Here is a 24,459-nt window from a genome sequence, read left to right on the forward strand (position 1 = left end):
ATCTCAACCGTGATGAGCCAAAACCAAAGTCAGACCGAGCCACCCAGGCACTCCTAGCCTGCCCTGTCTGAAGAGATTCAGAGTTCTTTAATGTGGCAGGTCATCAAAAGCCTGCCAAACTTAATCCCTCCATGACCAGCCCAACTTCCATAACTCGTCTTTTCCTGCTATATACTTCATGCTCTGGCCAAAGAACTCAACCCCAAGAGACATATTCTCCCACATTGTCCATTCTGCTTAGAACACCCGTTTTGTTATTCCTCAGTATGTATTATTCATCCCTCAGGAGCCAGGTCAAATCTGAAGGTCAACTGCTCCTGTGACAGGCCATTCCCCTCCCAGGTGGCCGCTCCTGTCATTGGTGGATTATTATTGCTATAACTTTATCTGTGACAGCTCACATGTGCCTGTGTTAGGGTATATTTTCATTGTCTAGTTGCCCCCAAGAGTCTGTGAGCTCTTCCCAGGAAGTCAGACCATGGTAAGCAGCCAGTACTTAATAATAATTAAGCTCACATGCTCAAATATGAGCTCACAGGGCAGCTGTGAAAACAGCAAAATAAGGGGTGAGGGGAGTTATTTAGCCTCAAAAGTACTAAAAACCTGCTCTGTAGGTTTTGAAATAATAATACACAGATAAAATATACATGCTAATAGTAAGACTTTGAATCATTAATAGAAAGGGGCCTCAACTGATATGCATATATGATGGAGCTTGAATGCAGTTATAACTTAAAATCCTTCCTTCACATATTACATATTATGATCATTGGCAAAGCCAGTAATCATTTTATTAGCATATGAAGGACACAACCATCTCCCATGAAACAAATCAAATTACTGTACAAATTAACCACTTTTTACACGACTTCTATTACTCTATTCTCCCCCACCCCCCCCCCCATCACGGTCCTGGCTAGTTAACTAAAAATTGTTAAAAACCCACCTTTTTTAATCATGGTAAAGCTTAAAGTAGGTTAACAGTTACTTTAAAAAGAAGAATTTAAATTCATAGGCAAACAATTCAAATACTTACAATCTTTTTAGTGATGATAGTCCCCAAAAGGCACCTGGATCTATGCTACTTATAAGATTGTTTCGGAGGTCCCTGTTAGAAATAAAAGTTATTCATATATCAGCACTGCAACAAATAGTTAGGCAAACTACACTTACCTGCTATACAGAAAACAACAATGGGAGGAAATTAATGCCAAAAAGGTTAACCCCAGCAGTAAGGAGTAGAGCCAGAATTCAAATTCAAGAAATCTGCTTCCAAAATCACTTTTTTGGTGAATACAATAAAGGCATATGTCAAAAAAAGATATGTATGTCCTTATTACTATTCACATTCAAAGTTATGGCTAAGCTACAATCCTATACGTTATTTCTACAATTTCTTCCTTAGTATGCTATACTTCAGTTATCGAAAGAAATCAGAGATTATATGTGGGAACATAATTAAACTTAATTTTTAAAAACCATTTTCAAAAATACACGCTCTAACGTTCATGTCATTTGGTTTTTCAGAGTTTTCCCTCCCTGAGCTTCTATGGTTAGGATTCCTGTAAAACAAAAATGTGATAATTTACAATATATATCTCAAAGCAAAGATCCACCAGCCCCCAAGGCAATGAATGGCAGCTGATGGCATGCACAATTTACTCCCAGGGTCAAGTGCACAGCCACGCCATGCCAGCGCATCGCCACTGGGGGCCAGTGGTGAACGCCACAGCCACATCCCTCCACCGGAGGGGATCTGAGCCACCTGCTAATAAGGCTGCTGCTCTCCAGTGGGTGCCTGGGCCCAGCTGGGGACTCAAGTTGCCCCCTACAGATGTTCACACAGACCTCAAAGACAGCTGACAGTCAACTACAGGAGGACTTAGAAAAGCAGAAGAGCAGCCCATTTTTCCTGACTACATTCCTGCCAGTCGGCTGGCCCACACTTGGGCTTTGCCAGACCCTCGAGCCAGACTCACTCATAACCTTGCCCACTGAAGTCCCAAGTGGTTTCCAGTCATCTCTCAGGGCACCGGATGTCAGACAAAGGACAGAAACTCTCTGCAACTTCTCCCACCCTTCCTTTCTTCCTTCTTCCCCTAACAATGGCAACACTGCCCTTTGCACATGTGACATAATTATACGTGGCACAGGGATGCACACAGAGTTAGGGAAACAGGACAGAAATGCAGAGCAACACCAACATAAAACCTAGCAGGGCAGGTGCCACCTCAAAGGATCCTTCAGTCCCTTACTTACTGGAGATTTAAAAGGCCTTCCTGGAAGTAGATCTTGGACCACTGGTGCCACCTGTTATCATGACACTGAGGTGACAGGTCTCTGGGATCTTTATGACTATTGCTCCATCATGGGATTTTAGCCTGAGCCCAGGCAGTCTATAAATTAGAGGAGAACCCTACGTTTGACTTTTCAAACTGCTCTAATTCAGAAAGCGTGTGACTTCCCTTGCCTACTTGTGTTTAAGAAAAGACCCCCGAGGAAGTCTTACTGTATGTAGTGAACGCTGAGCCACGGATTTTCTTCCATCCAGTGAAGGAAGGCACATTCAATTTCACTGTCCCATCAGCTAATGAAAACTGGGATCTGGCCTGCTTCATAACATGCTGGGTTTTTTTTTTTTTTCCAACAGCTCATTCCAACTATTGCCATATACCAGTTACAAAGCTGGGGTTAGTTTCTGAACAGGTTTTCTGGAAATTTCACAAAAACATCCTGATAAGACTGGCCCTATGCACAACATGGTAGTAGTCATTCACTTACTCTAAGCCCGCCATTCTTTTTTTTTTTTTTTTTTAAATGTTTATTTTTGAGAGAGACAGAGTGTAAGCCAGGGAGGGGTAGAGAGAGGGGGAGACAGAATCCAAAGCAGGCTCCAGGCTGCGAGCTGTCAGCACAGAGCCCAATGCAGGGCTCGAACTCACAAGCCATGAGATCATGACCTGAGCTGAAGTCAGATGCTTAACCGACTGAGCCACCCACTGGCCCCAAAGTCCGCCATTCTTGATACGTCGCTGACACTGGCCTCCCACACTCTCCATGCTGTTTAATATGGGGTGACAGACACTGACCAGAAACTCTCAGTAACACTTCTCTGGAAATGCAGTCTGTGAATTCTGGGAGCAGCATGCTCTCCAGCAAATCCTGTTCTGCCTTTCTTGGGTCTTAACTCCCATTGTAACACATCAGGTACTCTTCTGGAGGAACAGTTTCAATTCTACCCTCCTCCCCAAATCAGAGCCAGGATTTTCTAACTGAACCACCACCACCCCAGTAATCCGCAATCCTTTTTAATTTATTTTTTTTATTTTTTTTTTTAAATCTATTCATTTTAGAGAGACAGAGTGCAAGCAGGAGAGGGGCAGAGAGGGAGGGAGACACAGAATCCAAAGCAGGCTCTGAGCTCTGAGCTGTCAGCACAGAGTACAATGCAGGGCTCGAACTCCTGAACTGTGACATCACGACCTGAGCCGAAGCCGGATGCTTGACTGACTGAGCCACCCAGGCATCCCTGCAATCCCTTTTTAAAAAATAACTATTACACATGAAAAAATCTATGCTTGGATTACCATTACTAAGTAAGAGTATTTCATTAATCAGAGCTCAGACGTTATATTCCACAAGAAAACTGCTTTGACAAAGCAGGCAGCTGACCTTTTTGGTTTTTTGCACCATAGCCTCGAAGATATTTTTTTTGTAAATAAAGTAACCCAAAGTATCTGAAAAGGCCAGGTAGCTTCACAAAATGTAATTGGATGATAATAAAAGTTTCAAAAGATATTCAGGTCAATTCACGAATCCTACCCTTTTCTGGAACTTCCAGCCAGCTTTTAGGTCCTCTAAACTAGGAGTGAAAAAGAGGTCTTTGGTGCAACGATTTCCACAGAAAATCAGGGAGAGAATAAGTTCCAACTACAAACGCCATGCCCCCAGCATCCCTTATCCCCAAACTCCTTCCCAGGGCAGACGGATACTAAGGCAGATTGTGACAGCAGGGTCCAGACCTGTACCTTCCCCCACACGCCTCTCTGCCCTGTGGGCTCTCTCCTGGCTAGCTCCTAAGGGCCACTCCAGGGAAGTCAGAAGTGAAGGGTGTGACTGGCCCGAGAAGAGCTCCTGCCCCATGAGAGAGGCGAGTGGGAGAATCCTCTGTCTCCAGAGGGATGAGGGTGATGTGTGCCCGTGCAGCTCCCGGCGGTCCGGGTCCAGGCTCAGTTCCCTGCAACAAAGCTGCTCACAAAGGTACCAGGCGTTGGCTTCCTCCCTTCCCTCCCTAATTTGTGAGCTTTCTGGGACCACCTCTCAAATAAACCACCTGAACTCAAACTTCATCTCAGGACCAGCTTCTGGGGAAACTCAGGTTAAGATACTGGCCCAATGGGAGCACCAGGGAGGCTGAGTCAGTTAAGTGTCTGACTTGATCTCAGCTCAGGTTATGATCTCACGGTTTGTGGGTTCGAGCCCCCCCCCCATCGGGCTCTGTACTGATGACACAGAGCCTGCTTGGGATCTGTCTCTCCCTCTCCCTCACTGCTCCTCCCCAGCTTGTGCTCTTTCTCTCTCTCTCTGAAAATAAATTAATTGACTAAAAAAAAAAAAAAAAAAAAAGATACTGGCCCAGTAATGTGAAACCCACCAGCACTCAGCCAAGTGTTAACATCAGTGCAGAAACCTAAGGAGACACTCTACCCATCTGCTCCATTTTGAGGGCACACAGCAGAAAAGGAAAGGCTTAGTCATTCAAAAATTCAAAAACTTAAGTTAAAAGAAAAAAATAAAATTCATTCCTAAGGAAAAAGGAATTCAAAAACTTTGGAGTAGATGGAGGTGAGAAAGGAGAGCTAGCATGAAAGGTTCCGGAATTTAACAATGAGAACTCAAACTATGACTGCTATCAATCATTTAATGTTTTAGTCACTGTGCTAAACATTTTTTTGGTTTTTGGTTTTTTGGGTTTTTTTTTTAGTTTTGGTTTTTTGGGTTTTTTTTGTTTTGTTTGTTTTGTTTTGTTTTTGCCGCCTTCTCCCTTGCTCTTCTCACAGACCTACTTCTTTCACACACCATATAGGACGGACAGTGCCCCAGAGCCCCCAATACCACCCTTCCAGGTATGGCACTTGATCAACCTCCATCCAGATTCTTCAAACACTGTGGTCTCAGTAAATGGTATGATTACATGACCCTGGTCCAACTAAACCTAGGGCCTGTGGTAGAGAGGAAGAGACAGACGGGGATAGGGAATGGCCATTTCCAGTGGTTTGATTAGAGGTCAAGAGGTAACCTTAGAGCCCTCTTGCTTCTATAAGAGCCTGGCTAGGGGGTGCCTGGCTGACTCAGTCAACAGAGCACCCAACTCTTGATCTCAATGTCATAAGTTCAAGCCCCATTTGGGCATTGAGACTATTTAAAAAAAAAAAAAAAAAAAAAAGGAAATAAGAGCCTGTCTAATGAAGCCAAAAGATAGGAAAAGAGAATTAATGCTGAGCCCCTGGATCCAGTTAAGCCTGAAGTCCAGCTCTAACTCTCTGGGCTCCTCAGTTACACAAGTCACTAATTTCAGCAAGTTGTTGTCTGTCACCTGTCATCCCATTAAGAAGTCACAACCAATCCTAGGACACACGACTGTTGCTACAGATGAAGACACTCATGTGGAAAAAAGATTATGAAATCAGGCCAAGTTCTTGGTGTTAATAAGTGGCCAAGCCAGAATTCAGGATTTAAACCCATCTTTCTCATTGATACAGTGGAGATTTTCTGAAGGAATTGAGTTAATTTACACCTAGAGCAAGAGGGAGACATATAAAGCAAACATGCCAAGAAGATGATAATGGTTAAATCAAGGTGCTGGACATAATGTTCCTTCAAATTCTGTGTTTGATAAATTCTATAATACGAAAAAAAAGTTATCAGATGTACTATCGTCCAGCCTTCCAATGACGCACAGAGCCATGCACCTCTCTCTCCTCCTCTCCATTGTGACCCCCACACAGTTCCGGCTGGTGCCCTGGTTTCTCTCATCCACTCTCCATTTAAAGTGATCTTCCTAAGCATAAACCTGAATGTGTCTCTGTGCTGGAGAAAACATCTGAAAGCTCTAGTTCCCTCAGAATGAAGTCCAAACTCTTTAACTTCCAAGGTCCTCCATGGCCCTGGCCCTCTTTCTTTCCTACCCTAACTCTGACTTCCCATGCTGTCCCAGACCTTGCTTTCACCCTCATCTGGCCTCTCTCTCTTCATATTACTAGTCATATTTCAAGATGTTTCTATGAAGAGTCCTATTTCTCTCACCTCTAGACCTTGGCAGGTGGTTGCTCTGTCACTGATACACATCCCAATAGCCCCCAACACCTACCCTTACCTCCATCCTGGTTTTCTTGCATAACTCCTACTCATTCTTTACACCTTGAACAGCATTCCTGTTTCTAAAAAAATATCTCTGAACAACAGTGTCCTTTACTTGCCCTGATGTGGCCCTCAGGTCTCTCTACTGATTGCTTAAACCACCTTCACTGAGAGACCAGAAGTTCCACAAGGGCAGAGTCCATGTCTGTCTATTCGGTGAGAGGGACAGACACACAATATAGAGTATAGATGGAATTGATATGGTCTGAATGTCTGTGTCCTCCAAAAATTCATATTGAAATCCTAACTCCCAAAGTGATGGAATTAGGAGGTGTGGCCTCTGAGAGGTGATTAGGTCATGAGGGCACAGACCTAATGAATGAGATTGATGCCCTTATAAAAGAGACCCCAGAGAGCTTCCTCCTCCCGTTCCACCAAGTGAGGTGACAGTCAACCAAGAAGCTGTCTCGCTAAACAATAAATCTGCAGGCACCTTGATCTTGCACCTCCCGGCCAGCCTCCAAAACTAAATGTTTGTTGAAAAATAAATCTGTGTTGTTTGCAAGCTACCCAGTTTGTGGTATTTTGTGATAGCAGCCAAAATGGACAAAGACAGATGATAAATGGATAAGAAAAAAATTTTTTTAAAAAGCAAACCATAGCTGAGAGACAGAATTCCATTAGCTGACCTTCACTATAAAAATCTTTTTGGTAAATTACAGTTAGCTACAGAATCATTATGATATTCATAAACTCAGGCAACAGAGAGACGGCTGCATCGCATTCATAACCACTTACATTTCTTAATACAGGCAGAGGGTCATGATGCCTGCAATTGACCTTCAAGTAATTCAGCAAACATGCAGGTTAAGTGACTTGGTGATATGGGAGATTACTACATGATTCTTTAAATTTTTCTGTATGATTATAAATTTTCATTATAAAAATCATTTTTTATCCCCAGAAAATACAATTAATCATTAGGCCCAACTTTTTAGTCCCTATCTCCCCCTAGCCCAACTGTCCACAATCCTACACCTCAAAGAGAAACAATATTTCGGGAGAAAATTCAATCGGCATGTTTTTGTGTTTTTTTAAGTGTTTATTTATTTTGAAAGAGAGAGAGAAAGAGAGAGCACTTGTGCAGGGTAGGGGCAGAGAGAAAGGGAGAGAGAGAATTCCAAGCAGGCTTTGCACTGTCAGCACAGACCCCCAACACAGGGCTCGAACCCACAAATAGTGAGATCAAGACCTGGGCCAGAATCAAGAGTCAAACACTTAACACTCTGAGCCACCCAAGCGCCCCCAATTGGAGCTAAAAAGCTCTGCAAACAAATATATGTCAGTTTCATTTTTTAAAAACATAGGTTTCCCTTTTCATATTTTAAACCGCATCTACAACAAGTACTGATTTAGCTACCGCAGTACATAAATTTGTGGTCAATGATGTACTACATGTGTTTCTACATTATACCTCTCATGAATAACGGAGTACTGTAATATGATTTAAAGATACACTTTTCCTTTAATAATAAACACGCCTTGACATATTATATAATACTTACTAATAGTCATATTAATCAGGCATTGCCAAACGATATTTATAGTCAGATTCCCTCGTTTAACATCTCTCCTCTTTCTTACCAAACACAGCTTCCCTAGGGAACAGGAGTCTAACTTTAGGGTCTATAGCTAAATCCAAATATGTTGGGTCATTAAAAAATAAATGAAAAAGTGCACAAGAATTGCTTTAACAAAATCAAAGGAGTATTTTAACAGTGCTTGGAAAAAGAACACACTCCTTTAGGAAAGAATGCCAAGCGTATCAGAAAAGATGCTTTTTAACTGAAGTATCCGAAATTTCTACTCAAGAAGGCCTCAGCAATAAAGGAAATTCTCTGGCATTAAGGGAAATCAAGACACAGGACAGGCTAAGTGGTCAGTTCCAACCACCTCTGGAGTCTGCCCTTCTCAGAATGTCAACTTGGTCTTCGGGCTGACCCTCAACCATGATAGGATATCCCAAGGTCCACAAATTATCTCCAAGCACAAAGTCATGAAAAAGAGTGAATTCTTTCCTCCTGTAATTCCTTAGGAGCCATACCTCTTTCTTACAGCTAAATACCCCTCATCACTCTTACTGGCTCAGGCTAGCTCTAGCAATAGCTACAAAGAGATGCCATCATGACCTGGACCCATCTTTTGGGGTGGAATGGAAAGTGGGGAGTTAAACACATTCCCTGGTATGTAATTTTAGTGTCAGTAATTAGACTATAGAGGAGTGTCACTAAATAGTGGCAAATAAGAAGAATCACAATACTCTAAAATGAATATGTGTACCCAGGCCAGTTTTAATATATCAGAAAGAGAGAGAGTGAGAATTAATCCTCTTAAGAAGCTATTCTTCAAACAGGGGCGCCTGGGTGGCTCAGTTGGTTAAGTGTCCAACTTTGCCCGAGGTCACGATCTCACAGGGTTCGAGCCCCACATCAGGCTCTGCGCTGACAGCTCGGAGCCTGGAGCCTGCTTCGGATTCTGTGTCTCCCTCTCTCTCTCTCTCTGCCCCTCCCCTACTCACCCTCTGTCTCTCTCTGTCTCTCTCTCAAAAATAAACAAACAAGGGGCGCCTGGGTGGCTCAGTTGGTTAAGCGTCTGACTTCGGCTCAGGTCACGATCTCGCGGTCCGTGAGTTCGAGCCCCGTGTCAGGCTCTGGGCTGACAGCTCAGAGCCTGGAGCCTGTTTCCGATTCTGTCTCTCCCTCCCTCCCTCTCTCTCTCTCTCTCTCTCTCTCTCTCTCTCTGCCCCTCCCCTACTAATGCTCTGTCTCTCTCTGTCTCAAAAATAAATGGTAAAAAAAATTTTTTAAATAAATAAATAAAATAAACATTAAAAAAAAAAAAGCTATGCTTCAAAAGAACTGCCAGGGACAGCTTGGCCTATAGGTTTCCTCAACCTCTGGGGCATATCTGCCAGTCAATTCAACCCAGCCAGCCCTTAATGAGAAGGAAGCCAATACAAGGGGCACTGGTGAGGAGATCTCCCCTGGGGCACAGCAGAGAGCATCACCCCTTCTGAGAGGGGAGGTGGTCAGGTGGTTACCCACCATCTACTCTCGGTCACTGGTTGAGGGTCCCTGGGGCAGTGGCTTTCCTTCCAGTGCTGGCGCACAAAAGGCTCTCGGGTTCACAGGGGGAAGACACAAGGAGAGATGCACCAGGAATGACCAGTGAAGGAATAAAATCAGCTACACTGTATTTTCAAGTAACTCTGAAAATTTTGAAAATGATGTCATTCATAAAGACCTTAAGTCACTTATGTGGCTAGCTATGTCTTAGGCTGAGTTCCCCAGAAGTAGCCCAGATCCTTCTACCTTCTTTTAGAACAACCCATCCCTGTGTTCAGCAAGGGCCATTCTGCTGTTCCCTGGGAAACTCTAACAGAATGACCTAGCCCATGTGCCTCAATGGCTGTGTGACCAGTTCTGCTTCTAGATCACACTGGGTCCTGGGAAATTTGGGGGTTTGCTTCCTCTCCAGGAAAGAGGACTCAGAGGCTCTTTGCCCTTAGATTCAGAACCATCCATTCGTTTTATATGGTCATTTTCCCTGTCCTTCCCCTAAACCTGGTAGGGGTGGGGAAGCAAAGACAGAGACCCTTCTTCAGGACCCGCCAGCATAAACACTCTTTCTACATTCCCTCTAACTCTCCACTGAGCCCACAGAATGTGTATCTAGGAAAGGAGGAAATTTCTCTTATGTTATCTTTTCCCAAATCTCTTTTCTATACTGGACTAGGACTTCTGAAACTCAACAGCCAAACACTGAATCCTTTTTTCTGTTTTGTCATTCCTTCCAAGGCAGAGTAATTAGCAAACAGGCAGGGAAAACACACATAAGTAAACTTACAAAAATGCTACATCATTGTCACAGGATGAATCGTGTCCTCCAAAATTCCTATGCTGAAGTCGTAACCCCTCTTATCTCAAAATGGGACTTGGGATTTGGAGATGGGTTCTTTAAAAAGGTCATCGACCTAAAATGAGGTCACTGGCATAGGCCCTAATCCAATATGACTAGTGTCCTCGTAAGAAGAGGAAATGTGGACACACACAAAGAGGAAAGACCATGGGAAGACACAGGGAGAGCACAGCCATCTACAAGCCAACAAGAGAGGCCTGGAACAGATCCTTCCCTTAAGGCCCTAGAAGAAATCAACCCTGCCAGCACCTTGATCTTGAACTTCTAGCCTCCAGATCTGGGAAGAAATAAATTTCTGTTGTTTAAGCCACCTAGTCTACAGCATTTTGTTATGGCAGCCCAAAGACAACCACTGCACTCACACAGCTTGTGTGTGAGGCACTGAGAGCCCAAGACAAAGTCCCAAAGTCTCTGCAGAGTCTGAGAAGAGAAGCTACCTAGATACTTCACAGACAGCATGAGGAGAACCCAAAGCAAACCAGAATCCATGAGGAGAATCTTACAGTGAAGAAAACCACAGAAGAATACAAGGTAGAGTTGACAGACATAAAGAAAGGGCAAGATATTGTTTGGATTCCATCACATGGAGGGGGCAGTGACACACAGAGACAGAGGACATTAGTTAGGTGTCCAGAGTCAGTTAGGTGACCTGGTAGAGAGGGAAACTGAGAAGAGCTCTGAAAACGGTAGAAAGCAAGAATCAAGAGATTATTCAAGGAGTTGGTATGGAAATTACAAAAACTATAGAGGTTTTAGCTTTGAAATCAGTGAATCAGGGCACCTGGGTGGCTCAGTCAGTTAAGCATCTGACTTCGGCTCAGGTCATGATCTTGCAGTTGGTAAGTTCAAGATCTGGCTCACTGCTGTCAGCCTGTCAGCACAGAGCCCACTTCAGATCCTCTGTCTCCCTCTCTCTGCCCCTACTCCACTTGTGCTCTCCCAAAAATAAATATTAAAAAAAAAAAAAAGACACATGATGAATGAAAAGAACAGACACTTTTAAAAGGATAAATAAAAACTCTAGGTATATGCGTAAATAACACATCAGTGATCAGAGCAATAAATGTCCTGTGGACGTTCGACTGTAGAAGCTACTAGGTAAAACGGTCAAGAAAGACCACACAGAAATAGAGAAAGTAAAGCAAAGAGAACTAAGAAAATAAGGAAAAGTCTATTATTCAACAGAAGTGGAGAGGTTCACGGTCCAGCTTCCTTATAGATCTATGCCTTATATTCATCTGAAAAAATGTTATCCCAGGAGTGCCTGGCAAGCTCAGTAGGTAGAACATTGGACTCTTGATCTCAGGGTCGTGAGTTCAAGCCCCACGTTGGACATGAAGCGTACTCAAAAAAAAAAAAGAAAAAAAAATGTCTTGAGATGTTATCCTAAATGTATGAGTAATAAGGGAATTTGAAACAAGAACCAGAAATATCATTCATAATACAAATTAAATATTCACTGTGCAAACTCCAAGGCAAAAAAAAAAAAAATTAGTGCTACTTATATCTGATCATAAGCAAAACTAGACCTAATTTCTAAGCAAAACAAAATTACCACATTCAATAAAATATCAACGTTTATCCAAAAGTTACCCCCCTTGATGTATTTTTTAAATTCTACTTATTTTATAAGACATACACGTCATGAAAGAATTTCAAAATAGCATCTATGCTCCAAAAACCAGTGATCAGCAAACCATGACCTCAGCCTGCGTTGCAAATAATTTTGCCTCCACAATGATTCATGTATTTATTGTCCCTTGCTGCTTTCCCACTACGATGGCAGAAAACGAGGCACTGTGACAGAGACCATATGGCCCACAAAGCCTAAATTATTTACTATCTGGCCCTTTTTCGGCAAGTTTGCCAACATCTAATTAACGAATTGTTTTCTGACATTAAATTCTTGAAATTTTTTGAAATAAAATGTTGGGAAAACTCAAGTTTTTAGTAACAGTCTTATAATGAAAATGCACTTAGTATTATCTTTCACTCAAGTAAAGCTCATAATAAACAGCAAAAAAAAAAATGCAGTAAGTGAAATAACAATAAGAGATAATAAACAATACTCACAATCTTTCAAGGAGACTTAACCCAGAAAATGAGCCATTCTTCAGCTCAGATATTTTATTGTTACTCAGAATCCTAAAAATGACAGGGAAAAAACAAAAGACAAAAAAACGTAAGTTGTGGAATATACATACACCAATAATATCAAAATAATTTAGTTCCCTATGTTTAAACCTATGAGAAATTCTAGAAAGTCATTTATTACCCAAATAATCTTTGGGATGCCTGAAAAAAACAGGACCTTCTTTCTCTCTGAGAAACTACCTAAAATAACTTGCGCACACGTCTTGTTGCCTCTTAAATTGTTCCCATCATTTTAAAGTAAAAAGGGAGAGAAGTGAACACAAAATAGCTCTAAAGTTCAATATGAGAAGAACAGCACATACGTTTATATAATTAAACCAATTTATGTAAGTTGAAGGCTTATTTAAAAACTAGAAACTTAATAGAAAAACGTGTAACACTCTATAAAATACTGATCTTACAAAGAGATAAAGCAACCGCTAGATATTATTTCAATGCTGAATATTATTTGTAATTTAACGGTATGCAAAGGTACTGCGCCTCTGTGTGTGAAAATAAGCTTTCTGCACATCCTCATGTACAGAGGGCACAGGCACCTGTATCACAGTATTCTATGTCACGTATCAGGTACAACGTTCATAAAAATACAACCTAAAAACAAGAATTTATTGCAAGAAGTCAGTCAAGCCACCCCCACAGTAGAACCTGGCCAAGAAGGCACTTGTGTGTACACAATCTTGCTTCCTCTCCAGGCATTGTAACTGTGCACCGTTGGCAGCTAAAATACCAATAAATATTTTCCATAAAGTGAAAATGCTAAAGCTACTTGATTTGGAGGAATGGGGACATCAAATAATAAAGTGAGAAAACCAAGGTAGAGACGAATTAGTTAGGTTAATGGCCCAAAGTTACACCAGCAAATGCCAGAATCAGGTCACAAACCCAGAAAATCTCTACTCTACGCCCCACATTCAACACACACCAACATAGGTCAAGAAAGTCACTCTTGGCCTCATGGACAAGAAAGTTCTCCATCACACACTTCACGTCACGCACCTCACACACATGCCGCACTTCAGGGACGTTCTTCACAATGGGCACAAGGTTGAGCAGTGGCCCCTCCCTCCTGGAAAGAGCAACACAGCAATTCTGTGTATATACAAATAACAGAATGCCTCTGGGTCATACGATTTCAGGCATTCATTTTTATTTTATCTACTTTTATTATTCTAAATGAAGAATTTTTTTTTTTTTTTTTTAAGGCAGGCTTTCCCCCGCATGGAGCCCAGCATGGAGACCAATGCAGGGCTTGAAATCATGACCCTGAGATCAAGACCTGAGCTGAGATTAAGAGTTGGACGCTTAACCCACTAAGCCACACAGGTGCCCCTAAAAGAAGAAGCTTTGATTATTTGTCTTAAAACAAACAAAAATAGCCATTTGACATCTGAATTTCTTTTGATGTAAGTGGAATTAAAAAAAAAAAAAAAAAGCCCTGTTCATGCAGGTTCATATTTCAGAGCCTTTTTTGGGAATGATTATTAGGAGCCTCTCAAGTCAAGGATCCCCGTGTTTAAAACTCAGCTCTACTGCTTTCAAGTTACATTGATCTTGGGTAAGTCAGTCCACATCTCACACATAAAACAGGAAGAATAATATCTACTCATAAACACCAGGAGGAAATCAGAAAATGCACAACACACTCAACGAGCATTCATCAAATTTCAGATTCTGTTCCCTGCGTCTAAGTCGCACATCCTCCTTCATTTTTTTGTTTCTGGTTGTTTTTTTTTTTAAAGAGAGAGTGCAAGCTGGGGAGACAGGTTGGGGAGAGAAGACAGAGGGAGAGGGAGAGGGAAAGAGAGAGGGGGAGAGGGAAAGGGGGGGAGAGAGGGAGAGAGAGAGAGAGAGAGAGAGAGAGAGAGAGAGAGAGAGAGAGAATCTTAAGCAGGCTCTATGCTCAGCGTGGAGCCCAACGCGGAGCTCGATCCCACGACCCTGGGATCATGACCTGAGCTGAAATCAAGAATCGGACGTTCAACTGACTGCAACCCCCAGGCAGCCCCTTCCACCATCGTTCCAATATTTCTTGCAATCCAAGTGTATTACCATGTAACCTCTTGTTTCTCAAAGCTGTTCCTAAAGCAAAGACAAGGCATCAACCATCGGGACCAAGAAAACATGGTGGTCAAATAAACTGCCATGAAAATACAATACCATTTTCTCCAATCAAAATTGCAAGTGAGGTGGTTGGCTCGAGCAAAAGCAAACTAAGTCTTGCCCACCTTTGGCCACAAAGGTCACTGAAACCAGCTTTCTCAAGCAGCCTGGCGGTGCACCTTGCTCTCCAAAACATCACTCCTAAACATGTCACCAAATCTGACAAGAAGGATATCCATCCAGTGACCTCGTGTCAACATTATGTAAGAGGAAGAGTTAAATGATGGCACATCCAAACAAAATTTCATGCATCCATGAAAAAAGAATTCTTTCAAAGGAAACTTGATAAAAAGGAAAATGCTTACACTCAGTTCAGAAGCAAACACCAAAAGTGATATCGCTGACTGAAAAGAATCTATACAGAGATCAAAAAGAAGAAAAAAAAGACTGGGAAGAAACACATCCTAATGGATCACTACCTTAGTGATGAGGCTTCTATTAGTTTCTCTCTTATTCCCTATAATTGTAGTTTTTTTGAAACATCTAGCAGACTCCTCTTATTTTTTAAATATTTTTTTCTCCTGATGATAAACATAAGAATCTTCATAAGCAGGTATAGCTTGAAATTGCGTTAATTTTGCATAGAATTATATCTTAGAAATAAAAACCGAAGGAATACTTGAAGCTTTGAGATTAAAGACTCATGCTTATTTATTTATATTCAAGAAATGTTTACGTAGTGAGAGTTTGTAACTTAGCAGGCACTATAAATAGGCACTAAAAGTAGACCAATGAACAATGGTGCAGAGACCCAGAGCCCGGAGTTTTAACAGAGACCTCACCAGCAATAAATGATTTAGTTCACTTCTCTAGTTAGACTTCAATTTCATCACCTTTAAGACGGAAAAAAAATCAGACCAGAGTGACCACCCAGATCCTTTTCTAGCCCCTTTTAAATTTCTGTATCCATGTTTCAATGAGCAAAACTGACGAACTTTACAGTGTCTGAGAATTTATAACCGATAAACCAAAAGTTAAAGAAACAAAGGAAAATGACACAATCTAACAGGTAACAGGCTTGGTGACATCAGTACCCTGTGTCTGAGTGAAGAATGAAACCCAAATATGGAAGTAGCTTGTGAAAAACATCCAGGGCTCTGGCTGAATTACATTCACTGAAATCCAGTATTGCTTCAGCAAAAGGACTGTCATTTTGCTCAGTCATAAAGGCTTTTAGTACAATAAATGATAGATTTTATTGAGAAGAGTAAAAAGGAAGACATTTTATCACACTTAAAAAGTTATAACTGTAACCTTAAAAATACAGTTTACAACCTCATGTTAATATATTCAGTCTATACATAACTTGATGTGTTTAAGGATTTTGTGTAAGAAAACAGGATCAGTGTGAATAAATTTACTCTGCAGACAGTTTTTATACTCAATTTTGAGACTGGGGACTGTGAAGTTAGCAAAGGCATAATATCATGTATCATTATAAACCTAAAACCCATTCTAATCAATATTTTTGCTGACATCTCTGAAACTTCAAACTTTCCAGGAGGTAACTAAATAAAAAGTATAAAACTTGACCAAGGTTATAAAGCTTATGTATACCCATTTCTGTTCTATACTAACGATATTATAACACTACCATATCTACAGACAATGCTTAGGAGTGCTATCCTGGGCTCATGCCTCTTGAATTTAAACACTGCAGGAAGCCTTGGATGCCCGTTATCACTGAACACAATAGCAAGTTAGTTCAATATACCATTTATGCTGAAACATGAAAAAAGGAGTAAGACTTAACGTAGACATGTTTAAAAAAAAAATCAAAAGTTTCTGGAGTAGAAAAAAATAAAAATTAAGTATTACACGTTCTCAGCCACTTGCTATTCCAAGTCCCAGAATGGAATGCTATGCTATTCATAGCACCTGCACCCTGTATGGCAGAAGGCACAGAATAATTTTCCTTCTGAGAAGAACTGAAAATATATTTCAAGAGCTTTAAATATTCAGATCAAACGTCAGGAATCGAATTCTTGAAGTCAACACTGGAGGGAAAAAAAATCAGAAAAACAATCAAATGGAGTTCTTGTAGTGGGTTGAACAGTGGCTCTCCAAAAGATATATCCACCCAAAACCTAGGAACGTGATCTTAAAAAGAAAAGGATGTTTGCAGATGTAATGAAGTTCAAAGTTTTGAGATGAGATCATCCTTAGTTTGGGTCCTAAATCCAATGACAAGTATCCTTAGGAAAGAAAGGGAGGGGTGCCTGGGTGGCTCAGTCGGTTAAGCGTCCAACTTCAGCTCAGGTCATGATGTCACAGCTCATGGTTCAAGCCCCGCGTGGGGCTCTGTCCTGGCAGCTCAGAGCCCAGAGCCTGTTTTGGATTCTGTCTCCCTCTCTCTCTGCCCTTCTCCTACTCATGCTCTGTCTCTTTCTCTCTCAAAAATAAATAAACATTAAAAAAAAAAAAAGGGAGAAGACTAAGAGAATGTCATAGTTAAAACAAAGGCAGTCTCATAAAGACAAAAAAAGGGGGGGGCAGACAGATTTACAAGTCATAATAATTAAAGATTTTAAAGAACTAAGAAAAGGAGTAAACAGGGCTACATTTTTTAAACGTTGGTACTTTTAAAATCATAAGCAAAGTTAAAAGATATACAATACTTGGGACTACCACCAAAAACAAAGGACTAATTCCTCAAACATATAAAAAGCACTTAAAAAAAAAAAATCCCCAATAGAAAAACTAGCAAAGGCCATAAAAAGACAGTTCAAGGAAAATAAATACAAATGGATCATAATCATATGAAGGGATATACAACCACAATCATGACAGAAATGCAAATTAAAACTAAAACAAGATACCATAATTCACTTAATGAGCAAAAACAAAAATGTGACAACACACTTTATATTCAGAGGGAAACAGCCACTCAAATTTGGTATCAATCAATACAATCACACTATGCAAGGCAAAAGTTCAAATGCATATACAGTATTTGATCCATTAATTCCACTTCTGGAAATTTATCTTAAAGACATACTTGCAGTTGTGCAATATACATTTCATGTTATATGTTAAATTATGCAACTGCATATTTATAGAACAAAAGTATTCATTGCACTATATTCATAAAGCTTAACGACTGGATATTTAGGTTGGTTCCAGTAATACAGGATTGGTTAGTTATCCACAAAATGGGATACCACGCAGAGGAGGGAGAGAGAGAGCTTTTCAGGTATTCATACAGAAAGATCAAAGACATACAGAGGGCCGAAGGTATGCTTTTTAAATATGTGTACTAAAATTTTCCATCGCTTGACATTTCTGATTTGCTCAAGCAATACAAACTGGTAATACAAACTGATTCTGCATTAGATTTATTATGTAGAGTAATACTTGTTATTGCTACATCTTTATCAAATACAAGAAAAACAGACAATATGGCTAGGCTAAGCTTCTGAGTCACTAACCTCAATCGGCAGATGTCCTAAAAATTTAGGAGCACCTGCAAAAAGCTAAAATCAGAAATGCTAACTCCTCAAAAGTGAATTTTAGTGCTTTGCTTCATTTATCCCACTAATGAAATCCGGTTACTCCTACGTTCTTCAAAGTTCTAGTCCACAGGGTGGCCAAATCCAACCCACCACCTGTTTGGACAGCCGGGAGGCTCCAAGAATGGATTTTATATATTTTTAATGGTTGAAAGAAAATCAAAAGAATGGTATTTTTGCGACACATGAAAATCCTATGGAACATAAATTTCAATCTTTTCAAAATTTTATCGGAACACAACCAGGCCCATTTGTTCACATGTCGTCTGCGGCAGCTTTCATGCCAGGACGGCGCAGGTGAGTGGTGTCAGCAGAGACTGTGGCGGCCAGGCAAGCCTAAAATATTTACTATCTGGTCCTTTACAGAAAAAGAGAAAGTCTGTCAACCCCCGTTTTAGCACAGTCTGTCCCAGTTTATCCTTTGGTTTCCCAGCAAATGAAACATCGAGTGCTCGTTTCGAAATTAATTCTTCCCAGCAAGTAAGAATAAGTATCTACTAGACTGCAAAACTCATCAATCTGAGTCCCCTTTACATTGAAATCACACCTAAGTCGGCATGCCAGAGGCGCTGTGCACATTTTGTCCGCAGTATCATTAGTCTGTTCGCCAATGTGTCCTCCGAACCCTGCGCACTGGTTCATTCAATTCTGCAGAAAACATTCCGCGTGGTAGGCTTCACAGCTCCGGTGCGTGAAAAAATGTTTTGCGCGCAACACTTCCCCATCACCTGATTTTCATGAGCAGCTCTCATGCCGGGAGACTACCGTTCAGGTATCTGTGCGTTTACCGTGTCTGCCATGACCGGGTGAAACCCGCACAGGGACCTTCTCGAACCTGACCATCACCGCGTCCCCACAGGAAACAGACCAGAACGCCGAACGTGTGAGTGAGACCACTGTGCGGTGAGACTTCGCGAAAACCCTACGATATCGGCATTATTTTCTCCAAAGCTAAAATCTGCAAGTTAGGCGACTGGTCCAGGTTCCGATTCAAACCAAGTGGCAGAGTTAACATTACAACAGCTCCTGGTACGCGGCAAGGGGCTCTCGTGGCTGTGGAGACGCACTCCTCAGACCATCCTCTAAGAGAGACCCTGCACAGGAGGCCAGTGAGCAGAGAGACTCCAGCTGCAGCTGTGCAGAGGACCTGCCTCAGTTTCTAGGCAGAGGCTGCCACTTTGTAGGCAATGCCAGCCGAGGACAAAGCACAGCGGGGCCCAGAAGGCTCTCCATTCCCGGCCAGCACAGACTCGCCAGTGGGCAATCTCTACACCAGGGCGGCCCAGACTGCAGTACAACTGCACCGTAGTCTACCCAGTCGTCCTGCCTTTCCCCTCTCCCTTCACAGAGACCACACCTGCATCCCAGTCTGAAGGATCCCCAGGCCCACTTCTGCTTCGTTTCCCTTCATGTACTGTATTTCAATCGGTAAAAATCTTCTACTTCTAACCCCGTCTAAGCACTTGGCATGTGCTTCCCAGAGGACCCAACTGGCAAGATGCCCAGAATATCTGTTCAATAAATGAATAAAATAAAAATACAGTTGGGTTTAAGGATCGGCAAAGATCCTTCTTAAGGAATTCACCCGCACCTACAATGTACCAGCTTCCAGTGTTACAAATGAGGAGTAAAAACCTCAGTGCTGCTCTCATTACTTCTTCTCTCTGAGGCTTATGTAATTTAGGGGGCAGAAGGGAATCCAAAATTCTACCAGAATACATCTCGCTTTCTTCTTTTAATATTGCAATAGAAGTGTCCTAAGATACTGTTTTCCACATTTTCACCCTTCTAAAGTTAGGACCATCTTCAAATTGGTATCAAAAGAAATTTCCAGCTGCTAGGAAAAGAAATTAAGAATTTATCAGTAGCTGTCATTGCTGGCATACACACAAACTGGGGTTGAATTTTAAGTCTGGATCCTTAATCGCGGCTTAATGTTTACACATTAAGGTTTCACTATGATACAGCACTGAAAAAAAAGTTGTAGTAGACGATTGCATATTATACAGCAGTCAGAGTAATTAAAGGCAGCAGAAATGCTAAACCTCTCAGAATTTAACATTTAGGAGAGGTTGGTGGGATTCATTCAGGTGTCATGGAGAACTATCACTCAAGCAGCCAACAGATCTCATAAGCTGCCAGCTCATTTATAAGGGAAGCAGTTAAACTTCCAGAGATACATGATTAAACTAAAATTGGGCAGGGGGAGCTTTTTAAATTAACCAAGTAAAAAGTACAAACGAAAACTGATCTTCGTAGATACCCAAATTATATTATCAAGACTAAAGATGAAAAAAAGTCAAAATCACCCATATAAAAAGATCAGTGGGTTATGATATAGGCACCATACTGTCGAATGGTCAGACTTAAAATACATTTATCACACACAGAAAAAGCAACTGATGAAGGGGTAAAATGTTATTAATAGCGAAAGCTCCAGGTCAACCTGGGTCACTTCATGCCTCTGCATTTGAAACTCATAAGCAAAAGTAACCTCATTCCCCAAAACTGACATGAGGTAACCACTAACCAATTCCTTTACATTTAAGAAAATTCTATTACTATAACCAATCACTGTAAAGAACACTCACTGCCCTCATGCGATATAAGCCACCTTGGAGCCTTATTCCATGTTTTGGTTTGAGTGCTCATGGTTGGCAAACAGCCTTTTGGTGTGTGCACAGTAAAGTTCTACTGATTACTACTTTGGTGATTCACTGGGTTTTTGTTTCTTATCAACTTTTGACACAGGTCATTAGAAGCAGACTTCTGGATTGTTCCCTTGTTCTCTCTGGCCACTGGGTCCTCTGGAGTGGTCATGGTTTCCCTTTTTCTTGCCATGGCCCACTTCATAGTTGTGCTCAGCTCAAACCCCTCACTGTTCTTGGGACAGCTTGAACTTGTGAGTGGCGGGAGGGCTCAACAGTGGTCTCTTGCAGGCTGGTGACAGAGGCACTAGCGAACCTCACCTGAATAGTCAAATGTCAGACCCCCATGTCCAAAAAACTGAATTAACAGATTTATACGGTTGGGGAAGACAAAATTTATTTGACCTCTGAATTTAGGAAGTAGGTAACTTGCCAGGAGATTGACAGAGTCAGTGTCTCCTAAGAGACAGGCATGATTTTCGGAGAAGAGGGTAAGGGCCAAAGTTAAGGGCGCTGATAAAGGAACTCTTTGGACGTGACTCCTATCACCAAACCAATTTTATTACTCTGAAGAAGTTCTTGCTGTACCATGGTGGAGTTAAAAGGAGAAAGACTACCTCTGGTATCTACCAGCACAGTGCAGATTTCTCATTTATTTCAAGTTTCATTTCACCCTGATGAGTTACAGGAATTACTGGGAGTGGCTTACCAGATGATTCCTCAGCCCCATCAGTGTTATCTTGAGAATCTGAAGGTGGAATGTTTCCTCTTCTTGGACAATCAGGTTGTTTGAGGGCAAAGTCCTTTATCCAATGTCCCTTTTGCTTATAGTCTTGACAAGTATCTCCTCAACAGAGGCAGGTGCAAAGTTAGTTCTAAAGTTTGGTCAAGGCCCCTGTAGTTGTTATAATTGTAGGGCCATGAGTTTATTTGCTGGATAACCCCTTTTTCTGTTCTAATATTCTTTCAAAATGCTCAGCAAGATGTTGGGAGCTCAGAAAGGGGAGTGATCTCCCGTCTTATTTTATGTTTCTTTAATAAATCATTAAGCTCAGGGAGAAGCCCATTAACAAAATGAGCAGACAAGGCAATATTAACTTCACAGTCCCTGAGACCAAAATGCTGTCTAAATATTTCTTCTAAGCAAATTCGAAAGTCTGCAACTGATTCATCCCTTTTTTGTTTACAAGACTGTATTATGGTCCAATCAATTCTCACAGAAGCCCTGGGTATAGCTTCAACCACTGACTGACCTACTTTTCTCACTTTTTTATGGTTGTTCTTCTTTTGAGACATGCTTGGTGGGGTCCTCAAAGTCTTTTAAATTTTTTTTAATGTTTATTTTTGAGAGAGAGACAGAGCATGAGTGGGGGAGGAGCAGAGAGAGAGGAGGATAGAGAACCCAGAGCAGGCTCCAAGCTGTCAGCTCAGAGCTCGATTCAGGGCTCAAACTCACAGACGGCGAGATCACGACCTGAGCCGAAGTCAGACGCTTAACCAACGGAGCTACCCAGGCACCTCACCTTGACTTACTTTTAATGCACAATCCTAGCCTTGTTATTACTGAGCTGTAACATACATATAATAAAATGTACAGAAGTATTCAGTTTGATGCTTTTTGAGTTTTATACACCTTTATATACAATCACCACCCAAACAAGACAGAGAACACTGCCATCCTCTCATGAGGAAAATTCCTTCCTGCCCTCTACCCTGTTGAAATCACTTTCTGACTTCCCCCACCATCAATTAAGTTGGTCTTTTGGGAATGCTTATCACAGTTTGTGTCTTCGACATAATTATTTCAGATTCATCTACACTGCTGTATAATTTCTCCCTTATTTCTGAGTAGGAGTCTACCATGCAAATACACACACCTCCATTGGTTTACTATCCCTGTTGACCAGTGTCTGGGCTTCCAGTTCCTCACTAAGTGATGAAGACCACGTACGTACTTTTTGTAGACGTAAGTTTTCTTCTCTTAATTAAATATCTAGGATTGGAATTCCTGGGTCACAGGGTTTAGGCATTAATAAATTCAAAGTGGTCGTAGCCTTTTATAGCCCCGCTTAGTTCCAGTTGTTCCACACCCTCTAAGTTTGATATTGTCATTTTGATTTGGGCCTTTCTAGTAGGTATGATGACGTATCTCTTTTGTAATTTTGTTAGTATAAATGTCGAGCTTCTCTTTATATGCTTATTTGTCATTGATAAATATCCTTTGGTAAAGTGTCCATTTAAATTGCTTGTTCATTTTCTGAGTTTGGAAAAGGTAAACACATAAGTAACCAAATAAAAGGCAACCTAGCGCAAAGGCTTTCCAGCACCCAAAATGCTATTCCATATGTATGGTGGGTAGGGAAACCAGGAGAGCTACAAGAAAGATGATTTCTAACCCTTGGGAGTATTACAGGTGATAACTCTTCATCACAGCCCCCGCCTTTTTTTTTTAACATATTGGGACATTCATCTGTGTTGCACATGTCAGTAGTTTGTTCCTTTTTTCTTGCTGAGTAACAGTCCATGGTAGAGACGGACCACGGTTTATCATTTACCAAGCTGAAGGACATTTGAGAAACTTTCAGATTTCGGTGACAGGACTACAGCTGCTACAAATATCCGAAGACAGGTTTTTGTGTGAACCTATTTCTTTTAGTAACTGACTCTCTGGAAGTGTGATCGCTGGTTCGTGCACGTTTAACTTCATAAAAAACTTACCAAATCATTTTCCCAGAGCAACTGTACCATACTGCACCCCCACTGGCATAGTGTGAGGGCTGTGGCACAGTCTCCCCACTGGTGGGGCTGTCAGAATTTTATTTTTATTTTTTTTAATATCTATTCATTTCTGAGAGAGAGCACGAGCAGGGGAGGGGCAGAGAGAGAGGGAGACACAGAATCCGAAACAGGCTCCAAGCTCTGAGCTGTCAGCACAGACACCGATGCGGGGCTCCAATCCACAGGCCACGAGATCATGACCTGAGCCAAAGTCGGACGCTGAGCCACCCAGGAGCACCCAGAATATTTTTTATTTACACCATTCTAGCGCAGTGGTAACTAAATATGGTTTTAATATACATTTCCTAATGAATAGTGATGTTGATTACTCTTTAATGCCCATCACCTATTTCCCGCCCCCCCCCCCATCACCACCCATCTCCCCTCTGGTAACCCATCAGTTTGTTCTCTACAGTTATGAGTCTGTTTCTCAGTTTGTCTTTTTCTCTCTCCCCCTTCGCTCATTTGTTTCTTAAATTCCACATGAGTGAGATCATATAGCTTGACTTTTTAAATTCAGCAGATAAAAATCAAGACAGACACCAGTGGGAGGCAAATCATGAAATCTGGAGTATTTGTAATACAGATTCCAGAGGGTAAAAAAAGGAACAGGTAGTGGGGGCACCTGGCTGGCTTAGTCGGTGTGAAGCATGCAACTCGATGCTGGGGTTGTGAGTTTGAGCCCCACGTCAGATGTAGAGATTACTTAAAAATAAAACTAAAAAAAAAAAAAAAAAATGGAACAGGTATAAAAATGACTACAATTAAGTAAAAGGAAAGATCTCTGCAGAAAGTAGTACAGAGGTTATCAGGGTGCAGGGGAAGGGGGGTTTACGGAGTTATGCAGTGGGTACAGGGTTTACACTGGAAAG

General features: G+C 41.5%; 1 protein-coding gene across 1 annotated transcript in view; it reads right to left on the reverse strand.

Annotated features, from left to right (window-relative positions):
* The window catches only part of ADGRA3 (adhesion G protein-coupled receptor A3), a 132,285-nt gene that overhangs the window by 84,314 nt on the left and 23,512 nt on the right, over nt 1-24,459 (reverse strand). The window contains exons 2-3 of the mRNA XM_047091213.1: nt 12,412-12,483; nt 1,037-1,108 (exon numbers count right to left, since the gene is read on the reverse strand). Of these exons, the coding sequence (XP_046947169.1) occupies nt 1,037-1,108; nt 12,412-12,483 (144 nt within the window). The remainder of the gene's footprint in view (nt 1-1,036; nt 1,109-12,411; nt 12,484-24,459) is intronic.

Source organism: Lynx rufus, unplaced genomic scaffold, assembly GCF_022079265.1.
Source record: "Lynx rufus isolate CCGP_SWC_20201006 ecotype Redwood Valley unplaced genomic scaffold, mLynRuf1.p SCAF_3, whole genome shotgun sequence".
NCBI lineage: Eukaryota > Metazoa > Chordata > Mammalia > Carnivora > Felidae > Lynx > Lynx rufus.